Source organism: Notamacropus eugenii, chromosome 4 (genome assembly GCF_028372415.1).
Source record: "Notamacropus eugenii isolate mMacEug1 chromosome 4, mMacEug1.pri_v2, whole genome shotgun sequence".
NCBI lineage: Eukaryota > Metazoa > Chordata > Mammalia > Diprotodontia > Macropodidae > Notamacropus > Notamacropus eugenii.
Window position 1 is genome coordinate 303,876,073 of NC_092875.1, and position 19,293 is coordinate 303,895,365.

Genomic DNA, 19,293 nt, shown 5'->3' on the forward strand with positions numbered 1-19,293 from the left:
CAGTGGAGAAGGAATCTTTCTCACAGTTCTAAGGGAAAAAGAGTGTTTGTGGTCACTCACAGACCACAGTACAGACCAGGAAAGGTCCCTGGATCACACAACCTTGGAAGAACTGAAAACTTACAGGTCTTGAGAAATATCTTTGAAAATAGCTGCAAAAAACCCCTGAAACTTGGGATAGTACACCCTCCACACTGGAAACAGAGACCTACCTTAACAAAGACTTAAACAGTCAAGTAATTAGCTGGGAAAATGAGCAGAGGAAAAAAAAATCAGATTATATAATTTTACTTTGGCAACAAGGAAGAGCAAAACACACAACCAGAAGATGACAACAAAGTCAAAGCTCCTACATCCAAAGCCTCCAAGAAAAATATGAATTGGTCCCAGACCAGGAAAGTGCTCAAAAAGAGTTTTGAAAATCAGGTACAAGAAGTAGAAGAAAAATTGGGAAAAGAACTGAGAGTGATGCAAGAAAAAAATGGAAGTCTACAGCTTGCTAAAGGAGACCCCCAAAATGTTGAAGAAAATAATACCTTAAAAAACAGACTAACCCAAATGACAAAAGAAAAATGAGAAGAAGAATGCCTTTAAAAGAAGAATTGGCCAAATGGAAAAAGAGGCCCAAAAGCTCCCTGAAGAAAATAATTCCTTAAAAATTAGAATGGAGCAAATGGAAGCTAATGACTTTATGAGAAATCAAGAAATTATAAAACAGAACCAAAAGAATGAAAAAAAATATAAGACAATGTGAAATATCTCATTGACTTCGGATTTTGTCTATGAGACTTTCCTTTTTTGAGATTTCTTTCAGGGAGATATTAGTGAATTCATTCTACCTTTGCCTTCCAGTTTTAAAAGATCTCAGCAGTTTTCATATATGATTTCTTGAAATACAGTGTGCATGCCTTTTGTTTTTAAATCATAATTTTTCAGAGAGGAAGACCATTCTCCTTGACCATTTTTCCAGGTCAGTTGTTTCTGATATCAGATAGCTTATATTTAGTTCTATTTCTTTAGTCTTTTTATTTTGTTTTCATATTCCCTACTGTTTCAGAAGAGTCAATGATTTCTGTGAGCCCATTATCTCAGTAAGGTTTACCACTTTTTGTTCTAAGTTATTTATTCTCTTCTGATTCTTTCAGATCTTTCATTTCATTTCTTATCTTTTGCTTCACTTATTTTGGGTATTCAGAATAGCCCTTGTGGAAAATGAACTTTTTTTTTCCTTGAGTCTCTGCTTTTGGTTTTTATAGTTATTCTCTTCTAGGTTGGATTTTCTGACATCTCTGTATCTACAAGAATTCTTTGTCATAGTTGGTATTTTCTTTGGTTTACTCATCTCTCCAGCCTTAGTTCCTGAACTTGAACTTCTTGCAAGGGGCAGACTTTGTCCCTAATGTACTTTTTGGGAGGGCTGCTAGGTCCTACTTTGTTTCAATCTGTTTATCTGGATTTCTGTGCTCAACTCCACCTCTGTACATTAGCACCCCTTCTCACCCACCTCAATCTTTGTGGCCCAGTGCACTGGATCATCAAGGACCACCACACCATCTCAAGAAGACTTTAGAGCCCAGTGGTCCAGGGTGTCTGAGTGTGGTTGTAACTGTACTGGTTGATATAGATACTGGTTGCTTCCAAAGTCCCCACAGTGGGTTCTAAGAGTACTTCCTGGCCCCCTCCAAACCCTGCCCTGGGTACAAAAATTCTTAGTTATAGCTCTTTCTTTAAGTTTTTTTGGGAGGTCCTCTTTGATTTATTAAGAAAATCTGGTATCTCATTTAATAGAAAACTTATCTAATGAAATCCAGACTTTAAGTTGATAACTTTGATAACTCTGAATTAACAGAGCTTAGAGTAAAAATCTGTGCCTTGAACTTATATAACTATAGAGCCTTAAATACAACAAATGCCTTTATCTGTCTCTTCATAAAACAAATTTATTCTAAAAATTTCACCTTCTATTCTCCTCCACCTTCTATTTGACAACTCTGGGCAGATGACTTATGAATGCAAAAAGTGGGACTGAAGGGAAGGGGATTTTAATTATACCATTCTACCACAGAACAGGTTTGAAGAAGATTCTGTTGCTCATTTCTCTATTCCTTTGAAGTATTTCTAATTGTGATTTGGTCCCTTGGTACTGGACCTGTTTCTCTGCTGCTTCAGTACTCATACCTTAAGCTGACTGCTCCTCTGGGAGGTGAAGACAGGACTGAATGAGTCTGCTGTTGTCTCTGCTCCCCTATCCCCACAGGACGATTGTGTGTTGGGGAAACCTAGTGGAAAACACAGAAAACACAATTTATAATGTAATGCCTGCTTTTCTAAAACCCTCCCTCTCATCCCATTGTGCTATGTAAGACACTTGGATACACAGACTGACTACTCAGAGAAAAGGCACATTCTCTGCCTTCCCAGAGGTTGCCTCTTAAAACAGACAAGATAATGACAATGCCTTTTTTTTTTTTTTTAATGTAAAACAAGAAAGACAACATAGCAACAGCCAAGGAACAATACCCAAGCTTCTGTTATGTGCATTCTGGAAGCAGTTCTTAGTAACAATCTATATTTGAAAAGTACTTTTACCTTTTTTTTTTCAAAAAATAGAAATGTTTTATTTACACTTTAAAATACTTTACAGAAACAAAGGGATCATGCTTCCAGAGCCATGACAGGTGGCTTGTTGGGGGCTTGGACTATTCTAGATTTATCTAGTATTAGAGACTGCCATTGGTGCAGGTTTATCTTGAGGGGAACATCCTCTTCTACATTAATCTTTACCAGGCCCCTGTGATAGTGTAAGTGCTCAATTTGTATTTGTATATAATTTTTAACATACATATTTCTCCCAATTATGTATTAAAATAATTTGTAACATTAAAAAATTCTTTTCTGAGTTACAAATTCTATTCCTCCCTCCCCCCTTCCTGAGAAGGCAAGCAATCCAATATAGTTTACACATAGGCAATCTTATAAAACATTTCCAGAAGACTTGAATTTAAAAAAAGAATGAAAAAGTGAAAAATAGTATTCTTCAGTATGTATTCAGACAGTATCAGTTCTTTCTCTGGAGGCAGATATTCATCTGAATAGAGTGAATTCATCCATAGGATAAGTAAATGGCAGAATCAGAAAAAGCCATCTGTAGTCTTAGCTTTGGATCTACACACCTCCTCCCATTTTCCATTTCCTGCTCACAAGATGTATCTCCCTTGCATCCATTCTCCTCCCCGCCCCCCTTCCCCATATACAAAACCATCTACAACACCTAGAATGGGATTTAGGGGCCAGGTAGTGTAGAGAAGGTAGGCAAGGGTGTCTTCTCCCCTACAGTTCTCTCCATGGTCTTCTTGCTATATCGTGTTGACCTTGGTCATCTTCCTGGTAAGTTAGTCCCCAATCTCTCTGATGAAAATGCTGGTCTGCAGCAAGGGGAGGGATATGGGCAGACAATCACTAGCTCTGCACAGCTTGTGAGAAGACACAATAAGACATAAACGTAACTTTAGGCCCTTCCTCCTATAGGAAGTGCTCCAGGGTTGACCCTGTCTTGTCTCCACCACTTCCCCCACTCTTCTGATTTAAATATCATCAGGTCTAGAGTTAGAAGAGCCTTAGGGATCATCTTGCTCAATGCTCTGCTCTTAGATATGAACAAAGAAGATGAATATCAGAATGGTTGAATAACCTAAGGTCACTTATGTGAAAGCTCCAGAACTTAAAGTCAGGTCCTGTAATCTCAAATAAAATGAATTTTCAAGCACACCACCAGGACTCTCCAAAACTTCATCTTGTTTTCTCTTTACCTGTAAAAGCCCTTACACCACCATATCACAACATAGCAAAATCTTATACTCTCTGAGTTTCTTTATCCAGTGTGAGAAGTAAAGTTCTTATGTCCACATTCCTAGGTGATAGGGGTTGTGACCTAGCATGGACAGGCTGGAGGTCAGGGACTGATGCACAGGTCCAAAGAACTGTGTGAGGAAGGGCCTATCACAGAGGAGAACATGGAGTCACATGGCCAGGGGATGGTGTCTGGGGAGATCCAAAGTTCAAAAAACAGTATAAGAAGCCCCATCTTCCTGCAACGTGTTATAGTCTTCCTGTAACCTTACTGGGAGAGTCTACCCATCCATTCAGGGGGAATGGACATAAAGATTAATAAAGGCTTTCCTGATTTCATAACAGGTGTTCTTTAAGGTGAGCATGTTTCTTACTGTTGGGGGCTTGTTAAACAGGCTCACTTCTAACAGCTTGGGGGCTCTTCCAGGATCCTTAACATCAGAAAGGTTAGGATGGAATCTTGCTTGTGGGGAATGGGAGTGCACTCATTGCCTTTTCAGTGGCCCAGATACCACAGCCCCGGTTCCCCCCTTCTGACTGCTAACTTCTTTGGGACTGTTTGGAATTGTTGTGAATTCAGATACACGGCTGAAACAATGGATTGAACAGGCTGGGGGCAGCATAAGTCAGGAACCTGAGCAAGAGCAGGAAAATCAGCAGCTAAGTACTGCCTTGTGTGCCTCAGTTATCTTAGGCAGGACCAGTCTTTTGGGGGGGCTTTTGAAGTATTAAGTCCTAAGATGGGGTGTGAGTGCTTGGTACCAGGGAGGGAATGAGTGAATATATCCCAAGTATTCCTTTGGAAGCCCACATGAAGGAATGCTGGAATCCTTCCTCTGTCTGAGAGAGAGAGAGAGAGAGAGAGAGAGAGAGAGAGAGAGAGAGAGAGAGAGAGAGAGAGAGAGAGAGAAGAGAAGAGAAGAGAGAAAGAGGGAGGAGGGATAATCTAGATTATCTAGATTCTGGGAAGGATTCTTTTGAAATTGGCTTGAATTAGAGTAAACTGACATGAATAATTGGATTTTGACTGGTCTAATCTAAAATTAGTTTATTTCCTAAAAAGAGAGGACCTGTGTTGCTCTGTCTGTTCTGTGTTTGTGCATTTTTTGAAGTATTTTGTTAAATTTTAAATGCAGCCTCAGAGGAGTGAGTAGGTTGGGGAGAGAGAAAAAGAAAAAAATACTTTACTGTTCGGCTTGATAGTGGGGTTAATAGAAAGTTTGAAAACTTTAAGAAGTTGCTTTAAAAAAAGGCTTTCTTTCTGCATTCTAAACTCTGACAAGGTTCTGAATGTGAAAAGAAAGATTTTTTGGGGGAGCGGAGCCAAGATGGCGGAGTAGAAAGACACACACATGCTAGCTCCGAACCCACAGCCCATAAAATATCTGTAAAAAAGAACTCCCAACAAATTCAGGAGCAGCAGAAGCCACAGAACAATGGAGCAGATGAGATTTCTGTTCCAGAGAGCCTGAAAACCTCTCGCAAAAGGTCCGTTGTGCTGCGGACCTGGAGCCAAGCCCAGCCCTGCCTTGGCCGCACGGCACCGAGAGGAGCGGATCCGAGCAGGCTTCAGGGACGGAATCTCCAGTGGCCATGTGGGTCCCTCCACACATGGGCCCCAAAGGATGGTGAGAGGGTCTTCTCGGCTTGCCTAGAGGGGAGTGGGGTGCCCCCATAACTCAGGCCCCCTCGGGAGGCAGCAGCAGAGGTGGGAGCAGACAGGGGCTCCCCAAGCAGGCAGGAGCCTGGATCCATTGTTGAAGGTCTCAGCATAAACCCACTGAGGGAACTGAGCCCTGTGAGGCAGCCCTGCCCCGACCTGAGCACCTGAACTTAATCTCACACTGAATAGCAGCCCTGCCCCCGACTAAAGCCCTGAGGCTGGGAAGCAGCATTTGAATCTCAGACCCCAAGCACTGGCTGGGAGGATCTGGAGGCAAAGTGGGTGTGAAGAGAATATTCAGAAGTCAAGTCACTGGCTGGGAAAATGCCCAGAAAAGGGAAAAAAAAATAAGACTATAGAAGGTTACTTTCTTGGTGAACAGGCATTTCCTCCCTTCCTTTCTGATGAGGAAGAACAATGATTACCATCAGGGAAAGACACAGAAATCAAGGCTTCTGTATCCCAGCCCACTCAATGGGCTCAGGCCACGGAAGAGCTCAAAAAGAATTTTGAAAATCAAGTTAGAGAGGTGGAGGAAAAACTGGGAAGAGAAATGAGAGAGATGCAAGCAAAGCATGAAAAACAAGTAAACACCCTGCTAAAGGAGACCCCAAAAAATGCTGAAGAAAATAACACCTTGAAAAATAGGCTAACTCAACTGGCAAAAGAGGTTCAAAAAGCCAATGAGGAGAAGAATGCTTTCAAAACCAGAATTAGCCAAATGGAAAAGGAGGTTCAAAAGCTCACTGAAGAAAATAGTTCTTTCAAAACTAGAATGGCACAGATGGACGCTAAGGACTTTATGAGAAAGACAGATATCACAGAACATAGCGAGAAGATTGGAAAAATGGAAGATAATGTGAAATATCTTATTGGAAAAACAACTGACCTGGAAAATAGATTCAGGAGAGACAATGTAAAAATTCTGGGACTACCTGAAAACCATGATCAAAAGAAGAGCCTAGACATCATCTTCCATGAAATTATCAAGGAAAACTGCCCTGAGATTCTAGAACCAGAGGGCAAAATAAATATTCAAGGAATCCACAGAACACCGCATGAAAGAGATCCAAAAAGAGAAACTCCTAGGAACATTGTGGCCAAATTCCAGAATTCCCAGGTCAAAGAGAAAATATTGCAAGCAGCTAGAAAGAAACAATTCAAGTATTGTGGAAATACAATCAGGATAACACAAGATCTAGCACCCTCTACATTAAGGGATCGAAGGGAATGGAATAGGATATTCCAGAAGTCAAAGGAACTAGGACTAAAACCAAGAATCACCTACCCAGCAAAACTGAGTATAATACTTCAGGGGAAAAATTGGTCTTTCTTTTTTTTTTTTAATTTAACTTTTAACATTTATTTTCACAAAGTTTTGGGTTACAAATTTTCTCCCCTTTTGTCCCCTCCCCCCCCAAACCCAAGCATTCTAATTGCCCCTGTGACCAATCTGCTCTCTCTTCTATCCTCCCTCTCTGCCCTTGTCTCCGTCTTCTCTTTTGTCCTGTAGGGCCAGATAGCTTTCTTTACCCCTTAACCTGTATTTCTTATTTCCTAGTGGTAAGAACATTACAGTTGATCCTAACACTTTGAGTTCCAACTTCTTTAGCTCCCTCCCTCTCCACCCCTTCCCTTTGGAGGACAAGCAATTCAATATAGGCCAAATCTGTGTAGTTTTGCAAATGATTTCCTTACTAGTTGAGTTGTATAGGACTAACTATATTTCCCTCCTTCCTATCCTGTCCCCCATTACTTCTATTCTCTTATGATCCTTTCCCTCCCCATGAGTGTCGACCTCGTATTACATTCTCCTCCCCATGCCCTCCCCTCTATCCTCCCCCCCACCCTGCTTGTGCCCTTGTCCCCCACTTTCCTGTATTGTGAGATAGGTTTTCCTATCAAAATGAGTGTGCATTTTATTCTTTCCTTTAGTGGAATGTGATGAGAGTAGACCTCATGTTTTTCTCTCACCTCCCCTCTTTATCCCTCCACTAATAAGTCTTTTGCTTGCCTCTTTTATGAGAGATAATTTGCCCCATTCAATTTCTCCCTTTCTCCTCCCAATATTTCTCTCTCACTGCTTGATTTCATTTTTTTTTTTAAGATATGATCCCATCCTCTTCAATTCACTCTGTGCACTCTGTCTCTATGTATGTGTGCGTGTGTGCATGTGTGTGTGTGTACTCCCACCCAGTACCCAGATACTGAAATGTTTCAAGAGTTACAAATATTGTCTTTCCATGTAGGAATGTAAACAGTTCAACTTTAGTAAGTCCCTTATGACTTCTCTTTGCTGTTCACCTTTTCATGGTTCTCTTCATTCTTGTGTTTGAAAGTCAAATTTTCTTTTCAGCTCTGGTCTTTTCATCAAGAAAATTTGAAAATCCTCTATTTCATTGAAAGACCATTTTTTCTCCTGAAATATTATACTCAGTTTTGCTGGGTAGGTGATTCTTGGTTTTAGTCCTAGTTCCTTTGACTTCTGGAATATCCTATTCCATTCCCTTCGATCCCTTAATGTAGAGGGTGCTAGATCTTGTGTTATCCTGATTGTATTTCCACAATACTTGAATTGTTTCTTTCTAGCTGCTTGCAATATTTTCTCTTTGACCTGGGAATTCTGGAATTTGGCCACAATGTTCCTAGGAGTTTCTCTTTTTGGATCTCTTTCATGCGGTGTTCTGTGGATTCCTTGAATATTTATTTTGCCCTCTGGTTCTAGAATCTCAGGGCAGTTTTCCTTGATAATTTCATGGAAGATGATGTCTAGGCTCTTCTTTTGATCATGGTTTTCAGGTAGTCCCAGAATTTTTACATTGTCTCTCCTGAATCTATTTTCCAGGTCAGTTGTTTTTCCAATAAGATATTTCACATTATCTTCCATTTTTCCAATCTTCTCGCTATGTTCTGTGATATCTGTCTTTCTCATAAAGTCCTTAGCGTCCATCTGTGCCATTCTAGTTTTGAAAGAACTATTTTCTTCAGTGAGCTTTTGAATCTCCTTTTCCATTTGGCTAATTCTGGTTTTGAAAGCATTCTTCTCCTCATTGGCTTTTTGAACCTCTTTTGCCATTTGAGTTAGGCTAGTTTTCAAGGTGTTAATTTCTTCAACATTTTTTTGGGTCTCCTTTAGCAGGGAGCTGATCTGCTTTTCATGCTTCTCTTTCATCCCTCTCATTTCTCTTCCCAGTTTTTCCTCCACCTCTCTAACTTGATTTTCAAAATTCTTTTTGAGCTCTTCCATGGCCTGAGCCCATTGGGTGGGCTGGGACACAGAATCCTTGATTTCTGTGTCTTTGTCTGATGGTAAGCATTGTTCTTCCTCATCAGAAAGGAAGGGAGGAAATGTCTGTTCTTCAAGAAAGTAGCCATCAATAGTTTTATTTCTTTTCCCTTTTCTGGGCATTCTCCCCAGCCAGTGACTTGACCTCTGAATATTCTCCTCACACCCACCTTGCTTCCTGGTCCTCCCAGCCAGCATTTGGGGACTGGGATTCAAATGCTGCTTCCCGCCTTAGGGCTTTTGGTGTGGGCAGGGCTGCTATTCAGTGTGAGAATTAAGTTCAGATGGTCAGGTCGGGGTAGGGCCGCCTCTCAGGCTCAGTTCCCTCAGGGGGTTTATGCACAGACCTTCCACAATGGATCCAGGCTCCCGCCTGCTTGGGGAGCCCCTGTCTGCAGCCGCCTCTCAGCTTCTATCTCCCGGGGGGGCCCGATCCATGGGGGCACCCCACTCCCCTCTCGACCTGCCAAAGAGACTCTCTCACGGACCCCCGTCACCTGTGGGTGGAGGGGCTTGTGTCGCCGCTGGAGATCCCGTCCCTGAAGCCTGCTCGGATCTCGGTGCCGCGGCCGCCGCAGGTCTGGGCTGGGCTCCGCGTCTGCAGCGCGATGGACCTTTTGCGAGAGGTTTGCAGGTCCCTCTGTGGGTGGAGGGACCCGCGTGGCCGCTGGAGATCCCGTCCCTGTAGCCCGCTCAGATCTTTTCCTCACGGTGTCACAGCCGCTGCAGGGCTGCACTCAGCTCCCAGTTCCGGCGCCCAGTCCGCAGCGCGAAGGACCCCCCGTGAGAGGTTTGCAGGTCTCTCCGGAACAGAAATCTCCCTCGCTCCAATGTTCCGTGGCCTCTGGGTGCAGAATTCACCGTGAGTTGGTCCCCTCTAGCCATTCTGTGGGTTGTGGGTTCAGAGCTATGTGTATGTGCGTCTTTCTACTCCGCCATCTTGGCTCTGCCAAAAAATTGGTCTTTCAATGAAATAGAGGACTTTCAAGTATTCTTGATAAAAAGACCAGAGCTGAAAAGAAAATTTGACTTTCAAACACAAGAATGAAGAGAAGCATGAAAAGGTAAACAGCAAAGAGAAGTCATAAGGGACTTACCAAAGTTGAACTGTTTACATTCCTACATGGAAAGACAATATTTGTAACTCTTGAAACTATTCAGTATCTGGGTACTGGGTAGGATTACACACACACACACACACATGCACACAAACATAGAGTCAGAGTGTACAGAGGATGGGATCATATCTTAAAAAAAAAATGAAATCAAACAGTGAGAGAGAAAGATATTGGGAGGAGAAAGGGAGAAATTGAATGGGGCAAATTATCTCTCATAAAAGAGGCAAGCAAAAGACTCATTAGTGGAGGGAAAAAGAGGGGAGGTGAGAGAAAAACATGAAGTTTACTCTCATTACATTTGACTAAAGGAAGGAATAAAATGCACACTTATTTTGGTATGAAAACCTATCTCACAATACAGGAGAGTGGGGGATAAGGGGATAAGCAGGGTGGGGGGGATGATGGAAGGGAGGGCATGGGGAGGAGGGAGCAATTTGAGGTCAACACTCATGGGGAAGGACAGGATCAAAAGAGAGAATAGAAGTAATGGGGGACAGGATAGGATGGAGGGAAATATAGTTAGTCTTATACAACATGACTATTATGGCAGTCACCTGAAAAACTACACAGATTTGGGCTATATTGAATTGCTTGCCTTCCAAAGGGAAGGGGTGGGGAGGGAGGGAGGAAGAGAAGTTGGAACTCAAAGTTTTAGGAACAACTGTCGAGTACTGTTCTTGCCACTAGGAAATAAGAAACACAGGTAAAGGGGTATCGAAAGTTATCTGGCCCTACAGGACAAAAGAGAAGATGGAGACAAGGGCAGAGAGGGATGATAGAAGAGACAGCAGATTGGCAATAGGGGCAATTAGAATGCTTGGTGTTTTGTGGGGGGAGGGGACAAAAGGGGAGAAAATGTGGAACCCAAAATTTTGTGAAAATGAATGTTAAAAATTAAATAAATTAAAAAAAGAAAGAAAAAAAAGAAAGATTTTTGACTTTTTGAAGAGTACTTAAAAAAATGTGTCTCTATTATTTAAATTGTTAAATTAAATTAAATTGTTAGGTTCTTAACCTCTACGTTTCTTTTTAAGGAATAAAGCAGCTGGAAGAGGTGGTGAGTATTTGGTTCCTTTGAAATATAAAAGGAAGGGAGGAATATGAGTGGGATGTGCTTGGACTTTGTACTCCCTCCTCCCCCATTCCACTTGAGAAAATGTTTAGCCTGATTGGGAAACCAATGGACAAAGTTATGGAAGGTTATTGGATTTAAAAATTGTTTATTGTGATTTGTAATTACTACTATTAGTTATTAAGCTCCCAAACTTCATGCTTGGAAGTCACACTTTGTCAGTATTAAATTATTTAGGCCCTTTTGCCTGGGCTAGGAGGATCTCTTTTGTAACGGAAATTAGCAGAGTAAAAGGCAGGCAGTCTGGAGTGAAAAGTTGAGTTTTAATTTGATCAGATCCCAAAGCTAAAATCTGTACTTTATGTTTAAATTAATATATCTCATACAAGACTATGTGTGTAAAATTGCAAATTCACTTTAGAATTTCAGTAATTTCTCTTAAAAGCATTAACTCTGTCCATGTGCCCAGACTACGTGGACAAGGGGAAGGTTACCCTCTCCATATGATTTAAAGGCTGGAATGAGACTGGGAGAGCTGGTCTGCTGGGCCTGGGAGGAGGGAGGGGAGCTGGAAGAGGGCTTTACAGCTCTTTCAGGAAGTAGAGTAAAAAAGAGAGATTATGGGAAGTTATAAAGTTTCCTTTTAAGTAGCAAAAGTATTTGATTTTAAAAAAGGGAGGGCTAAAATGTTTATCATTAGTGATTATAAATCCAGGTTTGATATGATTTCAAGTTAAAATCTGTCCTGAAGGAATACAGAGGAGCATCTGAGAATACTCTTCCTATCAGGATTAAGCAGAAAGACATTTGGCATTTATGATTGTGAAGTGCTTAACATAAGGATGGGTATATGTTAGATGCAACATTAATTTAATGTAATTGTTATACAATTTTTAAATTTGGAGTTCGTTATATATAGATTGGGGTTTTAAAAAGAATGTGATAGAAATCTGATAACTTGAAACTTATCTCTGGTTATAAAGAAGCAGTGAAAATGCTGATGTTTGCTATATAATGGCAGAATTAACTTCTTTGCTTTAAGCTAGAAAGGGAATACGGTACAGACAGTTATGGTTAAGATGTGGAGAAACTGGATAATCTGAGTAATGGGACTGAGAGACTTAGAAAAATGAATAAGGGTTTTGATTGCAAATATGAAAGGCAGATAAGAAGATTTGAATAGTTCTGGATGGGTCAATTGCAGATGGTTTCAGTAAGTAGTAAAGGTGTGAGGAAGTATTTTAAGAAGAAAAATGAAAAACCATGTAGCTTGATTTAATATAGTTAATAGCGCAATGAAATTTGAGATGACTCTATCTGCTCGGGGTGATGCCCATGTGGTGGTAAGGTTACTGTGCAAGGTGATGTGGAAATGCATTCAGCTGAATGGGTTACTGGCTTATTTAAAGTTTTAAGTAAACTTAAATAGTTTAAATTTTTAAGTAAATCTAAATATTGTTACAATAGAAATTGCATTGTCAAACTAATGATGAATTGGTTAAAAAAACTGTTATGAATTCTGTGTAAGAGTTTCTGTGCTATAGAATTCCTTTTGCAAAAATGCGAATCCTTGGGAAAAAAATTCATACATATACATTTCATATATGGGTGTGATTTTCAAGCCTGTGTCATCTAAGGATGTATTAAGTATGTTAAAAGTTTATTTCTGCTGTTAAGAAGGAAGTTTTAACCAAAATTGGTTTTTGCTATGAATCAAGCATTTATAAAAGTATGTAAAAGGAAGTTTATGGCCAAATGTGAAAAGGCCTTGGGTTTTAGATCTTGTAATTTTTGCCAATTAGGTTCCTGAGGGTTTTGTGATAAATTGTAAACTGTTCTTAAAAGAGGAAGATATTTGTTGTATGAAGAAATGTTTTGTATAATGTTTTGTATTATTTTTGAAAGGCCCACCTACCAAATTTATATTTGTAAGCTAATTTGTTATAATAACTTCAGGTTTTATAGGGGGTTGGAAGATAAGGGACATTGGAGACCAAGAATTTTATGGCTCTGGGAGTCTCTGTGAAAATTTTAAGACAAAAACCTCCTGACCCCACCCCCCTTTCCCTTTGAAGTCCAGTCATTACAGAAGGACTTAAGATCTAATCTGAACTGGAGATGCTCAGAGAAGAGATGTTAACTGTTTCTATTGTCGAACAAGAGGAGTGGCCCCATCCCCACCCAGGGGCTGCTAAGATTTGGAGTTTAAAAATGATCACCCAAGTGGTATGGCCCCTCACTTTGTTAAAGTTGTAATCTTTATGTAAAGTGTAAACTGTATGTGGAGTTCCTAAACCACGAATTTGTTTAGGTCATAAATAATCTCTAGTAATTGGTTTTTAGGAAAAATTTAAAATTTAAGTTGTGAGTCCTGGTAAAATTTTTGATTAAGTGAAACCTACTATTTATTGTACAAATCTCAGGGGACAATTGTGTCCTCAGCCTGGGATGGGATCCTTCTGGCTCAGTTTCCCCATTGTGTTCCTTTGAAAAGGAATACTTCTTTTAAAGTTTTCCACTTGACTATTTCTGAGTCTGGCTACAAGGCAGAGATGAAACCAAAGTATAAATGTGACGTTGTTTAAAGTTAACAGTCATTGTATGGAATTGTTGAGGACCCAAAGATAACAACACGCTGGGTCCTGTTTAAATGAATTCAACCCAAGTTATCATTCAGCTGAAGAAGGTCAAAGTTTGTTATCTTATTTACAGAGGGACTGAGGAAGGAGTCCAGGGTGGTCCCAGGAGGTCTAGGGTTTCCAGGCATGGTCTTGATGGGAGTGACCAGTAACCTGGAGAACTGGATTGATAGGACATAGTGATATGCCTCTATGGGTCTCTAGAGAGCCAGGTTATGTGGGACAAGGTGAGGTTTTCCAGGCCCCTTTTAGACAAATGAGACTAAAACTCTTTGGGGGTAATGGACAAAGGTCCCAACTTGGAACAAAGTCTTTACCTGTTACAAAGACCAATTGGGCAAATACTATTGACTGAATCAAGTTACTTGAGACTAAATCAGAGACATCTTTAGTTTGGGGATCTATTAGAGCAATAACTTAAGGTTTTCATCGTAAATTTGATTTTATGATTGTTATTTAATCAGGAACTAGAACATGTATAGAGAGGCATATAAGCTACTTAAGACTTGCTTCAAAAGATGTTCCTTAGCCAATGTTAAATTAGTCATATCTGAAACTTGATTATTGGAGCTTGCTATTTTAAGATTTTATGCTGTTATTAACTGACTGTTCTTCTGAGTCTAACTCCAGGAATGGCTAGCAAGAAAGGAGGTCTGAGCCTCTGATCCATGATGCTAGTAAGCCTGTGACATGCTGGTATGAACTACAAAAAAGATGATCTCATGGGAAGGTTGGGAGAGTGGCTGTTCAGCTTGGGCTGAGATAGGATTCTCCTGACTCATTTTCCCCACTGACACCTGGCAGACTTTAAGCCTGGATGAATGCCAGTTGACAATCTACTCCTGCTTGGAATTGACATGAAGTTAGAGAGATGGTGTTTCCCTAAAATGTCTCTACTCTTAATGGCAATTCTTATAATCAAATGTTTTGTAAGTTTAATACCAGATCTATTAAATAATAGATTGTTGGTAGGGGAACATCTGAAGTTAAGTCCAAAATTAAGCTATTAAGGCTTAGGACTTTACATCAAAAACAATAAGTCAGGGTCCACTAATCCTTAGTAATGGTGTGGAGACAATAAGGTCAAGGGCTTGTGAGGCTAGCATGCATAGTTATTATTTTCTCAGTTGGTTAATGTTAAAAGAAAAATGGTTTGTTGTCTACATTGTAAATGCTTTAAAAGAAGAATCACATGACCAAAAGTTGGAATTGTTTTAGTATGTGATATGTACTTTGTTAAAAATGATTATTTATTGTATTTATGTAAGTACTGGAGACTGGTATTGACTCCTTAATGAAATCTCATCTTCCTGATGGGGGAAATGAATAGTGAATTAATGTGAAATGTAAATACTGAGTTCTAATGTGGATTTCTTAAACGTGACAATTGACCAAAGTTTCAATTTTGATTTTTTAAGAGTGATAAAAGTATACAGCTTAGGAATGGTAATCTAAAATTGTATCAAGGTCAGTTTTGTAGGAGAGTGAACATCTGGATTTCTACAAGAAGATAAAGGGAATCAGATGCTATGCTGAAGATGGCTTGAAGGAGCATCCAGATTGGAAAACTGCATCAGATAATGTTCCCCCCTAGACTGCTCTATGAGATGGAACCTCTGAATGGACAATTCATTGATTTACCTTTTCCTTTTGGATCTCTGTATCTGTACTTATAACAAGGGGACTGCCCCCTTGTAATTTGTCAATGTGTCAGTCAACTTTTCTCCTTTCCCATATTCATATAAAGGGGAATAGATGAAGGGAAGAATTCAAAGGGGAAAGAATGTGAGGGGGTATTTATTGATTGAATTTAGGTGTGGAAATAGAAATTTTAATAAAGAAAGAGGGGGGATTTTGTGGGAAGTAAAATTCTTATGTCCACATTCCTAGGTGATAGGGGTTGTGACCTAGCATGGACAGGCTGGAGGTCAGGGACTGATGCACAGGTCCAAGGAGCTGTGTGAGGAAGGGCCTATCACAGAAGAGAACATGGAGTCACCTGACTGGAAAGTAAGACATTCCTAGGTGATTAGGGTTGTGACCTAGCATGGACAGGTTAGAGGTCAGAAACTAAGGTGCAGGCCCAAGGAGCTGTGTGAAGAAGGGCCTATCAGAGAGGAGAACAAGGAGTCACATGGCCAGGAGATGGTATCTGGGGAGATCCAAAGTGCAAAAAAACAGTATAAGAAGTCCCATCTTCCTGCATGTGGTGTAGTCTTCCTGTAACCTTACTGGGGGGAGGCTACCCTTCCATTCGGGGGAATGGACATAAAGATTAATAAAGGCTTTCTTGATTTCACAACAGGTATTGTTCTTTAAGGTGAGCATGTTTCTCACTGTTGGGGGCTTGTTAAACAGGCTCACTTCTAACATCTAGTCTCTATTTCTTCCTTCTCCTCTTCTTCATCTGTGTCAGAAACCTGGAGGTCCTCATACAAAATACTGCCCTGATGCTTCGGGGCCAGGTCCTTTGTAATTCTGTTCTGAGAAGGAATCTGGGGTACCTCTGCACCTGATTTCTGTAGGAGGACTGGCTGTGTGTCCTTGTCCAATGGGGATCTCTGGAGTGATCTATGCAATTTATCCTGATGAAAATATCTGGAAGCAATTGTGGGTTCCTGGGTCAGTTCCTGACCAGGTTGGCATAAAGAATTTCTAGGCCTTTTGCACTGCTGGCTAGATGAATCATGCAACCATGACTTTGAACAGGTTAAGGATTTCTGAAACTTCTTAGCAGAATGGGACAGGAGGTGTAGAGGAATTGGGTCTGCCGTGGGTGGAGGGATCACTGGTTTCTGGGTCTGGGTCATCAAATCGGGTTCTTTCTGAAAAGGTCCTGTTAAACTTCTGTATTTATTTTGCAGCCAATTTTGAAGACTCCAATCTTTACGCAGGGCTTCTGAGGGAGGTTCAGGTTCACTCTGAGCTGACTGAACTGGAGGTGGCAGAGTATTCTGAAGGGGTTTGGCCATAAGCTTCCCAGAAGTCCTCTCAGGCCTTTCCAAAGGGATCTGGGGAGATAGTACTGGATGAGATTTTGTATTTCTCCTGAATGGAGGGCAAGGAAGAGCAGGCTGGCATGGATGCCGGATGCAGCTCAAACTTTCGTTAGGGTCCATATGTACACGCTGTCTCTTCTGGGGAGGGCCAGACTGGCCTTTCTGCATCATGGGCATGGATCTTTTCTTCTGAGCAGGGTCAGACTGGTTCTCCTGGGGCAGGGGCACAGATCTCTCCTGGGGAGGAAGAGATTGGCTCTTCTGGGTCATGGGTATGGACCTTTTCTCCTGGGGAGGGCCAGACTGGCTCTTCTGGGGCAGAGGCACACATTGCTTCTTTGGGGGAGGGCTAGACTGGCTCTTTTGGGTCATGGGCATGGATCTTCTCTCCTGGAGAGGGCCAGACTGGCTTTTCTGGTGCACGGGCACAGATCTCTCCTGGAAAGGAAGAGATTGGCTCTTCTGGGTCATGGGTATGGACCTTTTCTCCTGGGGAGGGCCAGACTGGCTCTTCTGGGTCATGGGCATGGATCTTCTCTCCTGGGGAGGACCAGACTGGCTCTTCTGGGGCAGAGGCACACATTGCTTCTTTGGGGGAGGGCCAGACTGGCTCTTCTGGGTCATGGGCATGGATCTTCTCTCCTGGGGAGGACCAGACTGGCTTTTCTGGTGCACGGGCACAGATCTCTCCTGGGGAGGAACAGACTGGCTCTTCTGGGTCATGGGTATGGCTCTTTTCTCCTGGGGAGGGCCAGACTGGCTCTTCTGGGTCATGGGTATGGCTCTTCTCTCCTGGGGAGGGCCAGACTGGCTCTTCTGGGGCATGGGTATGGCTCTTCTCTCCTGGGGAGGGCCAGACTGGCTCTTCTGGGGCATGGGTATGGCTCTTCTCTCCTGGGGAGGAAGAGACTGGCTTTTCTGGTGCATGGGTATGGCTCTTCTCTCCTGGGGAGGAAGAGACTGGCTCTTCTGGGTCATGGGTATGGATCTTTTCTCCTGGGGAGGAACAGACTGGCTCTTCTGGTGCACAGGCACAGATCTCTCCAGGGGAGGAACAGACTGGCTCTTCTGGGCCATGGATATGGACCTTTTCTCCTGGGAAGGGCCAGACTGGCTCTTCTGGGTCATGGGCATGGATCTTTTCTTCTGGGGAGGGCCATTCTGACTCTTCTGGGGAGGACCAGACTGGCTCTTCTCATGTAAGGGCAATTTCTCAAATCTCACTCTCAAAGCTTCCCTTTGGACCTCATTCATGGTTTCAAATAGCTTTCCCTTCATGAAAATTTTGGTTCCTTGGGGTTTGATTAGGGACTCCTGAGGGAGTCGTTGAGCCAGCTCCTTTTCCTCCTGTTCCTGGGTCATGACCTTGAGTCCAGGGGCCAGGTCCTTGAGCACGCAGTGCTTTGGACATATCTTGTTTGTCTTAACGTGACCACGAGATCCACAGTTACCACATATCAGACTCAATTTAGGGGCCTCTAGCTTGAGAAGCTTCTTTGGGGCAAGGTTTTCCTTCTGCTCCTTCCTTTCCTTTGCTTTGTGAATTCGGCGAAGTTTATCTTGGAGTCTTTTCTTCTCTTTCCGCAATTCCTGCTGCTTCTGCTCATCTGCCAGAAGGATCTTCTGGATGGAGTCCTCATCTTTGGTGCTCCTCACGAAGATGTATGCGTTGATCACTGCTGGGTCCTGGACTGTCTCACTCTGCACATACTCGTTGCCAGACTCATCGATGTAAGTCCGGTGGATAACCAGAGTCTTTGCACTCCCATTCTGCTTCTCTTTCTTGCCTTTGTCTTGGAGCATCAGCTGCTGCAGCTCCTGGCGCTCCTGCTTTTCCTTCTCTCTCTGTAGCCTCTGAGGGCTGGTCTTCCCCTCCAGGAGGTCCTCAATTTCACGACACATCTGTTCTGTCACAGGATCATTTTCTTCATCTGAACTGCTACTGTCTGTATCTGTGGTCAGCACCTCGGTAGAAGCCAGGACCCTATTCTGGAGGTCAAAAATTCTTTGTACCTCTTGCTGGTAGTGTCTCTGCTGCTTTGCTCCTGAGGAATGGGGGGCTCGTGCAAATTTGGTGAGGTCTTTGGTCTTGGTCTCTAAGTGTAGCTTCTTGGTAGACAGGGCTCGGATAGCTGCGACCACCTCCCAACGGGACAGTTTCTGGATCTCCTCTTCTGACATCCCAGATTTCCTCAGCAACTTCTGAGCTTCCTTCAAGGTGAGACGTCGAAGGTCTGCATCAGTACCCTTCACTCTCCCTGCATCCAAGTTAGTTATGTTTCCCTGCTTGGGTTTACAAGCAACTTTGACATAGGAGATGCCCTCTCCACAGCCTGTGGGGTCAGCCACTCCTGTCACCTCCAGCAGACACTGCCCCTTGGTGGCTGCTAGAAAAGCCTGAGTTGTGTTCCATGGAGCAGCCCGGACCTCATCATTGAGACACACATTTTCATCACTGGCCTCCTCTGTGCTCAGGAGTGATATCTCCCCATAGCCAGCATCCTTGAGGCGTTGCTGGGCAGCCTGCATGCTATACAGAGCACAACATTTCTCTGGGGTCACCATATCCCTCAGTTCCTCTTCACTTGGCAGGCGGAATCCAGCCTTCAGCACCCACCAATTAAAATAGATCCCTGTCCGATGGAAATCTGAACATTTAGTGAGCCT

The 19,293-nt window shown here is 42.3% G+C and overlaps 1 protein-coding gene across 2 annotated transcripts in view; it reads right to left on the minus strand.

Moving 5' to 3' along the window:
- ZNF704 (zinc finger protein 704) overlaps window positions 1–19,293 on the minus strand; it is a 362,117-nt gene that overhangs the window by 8,817 nt on the left and 334,007 nt on the right. For both annotated transcript variants that reach the window (XM_072604950.1, XM_072604951.1), the window contains exon 8: window positions 2,179–2,279. In XM_072604950.1, the coding sequence (XP_072461051.1) occupies window positions 2,179–2,279 (101 nt within the window). The remainder of the gene's footprint in view (window positions 1–2,178; window positions 2,280–19,293) is intronic.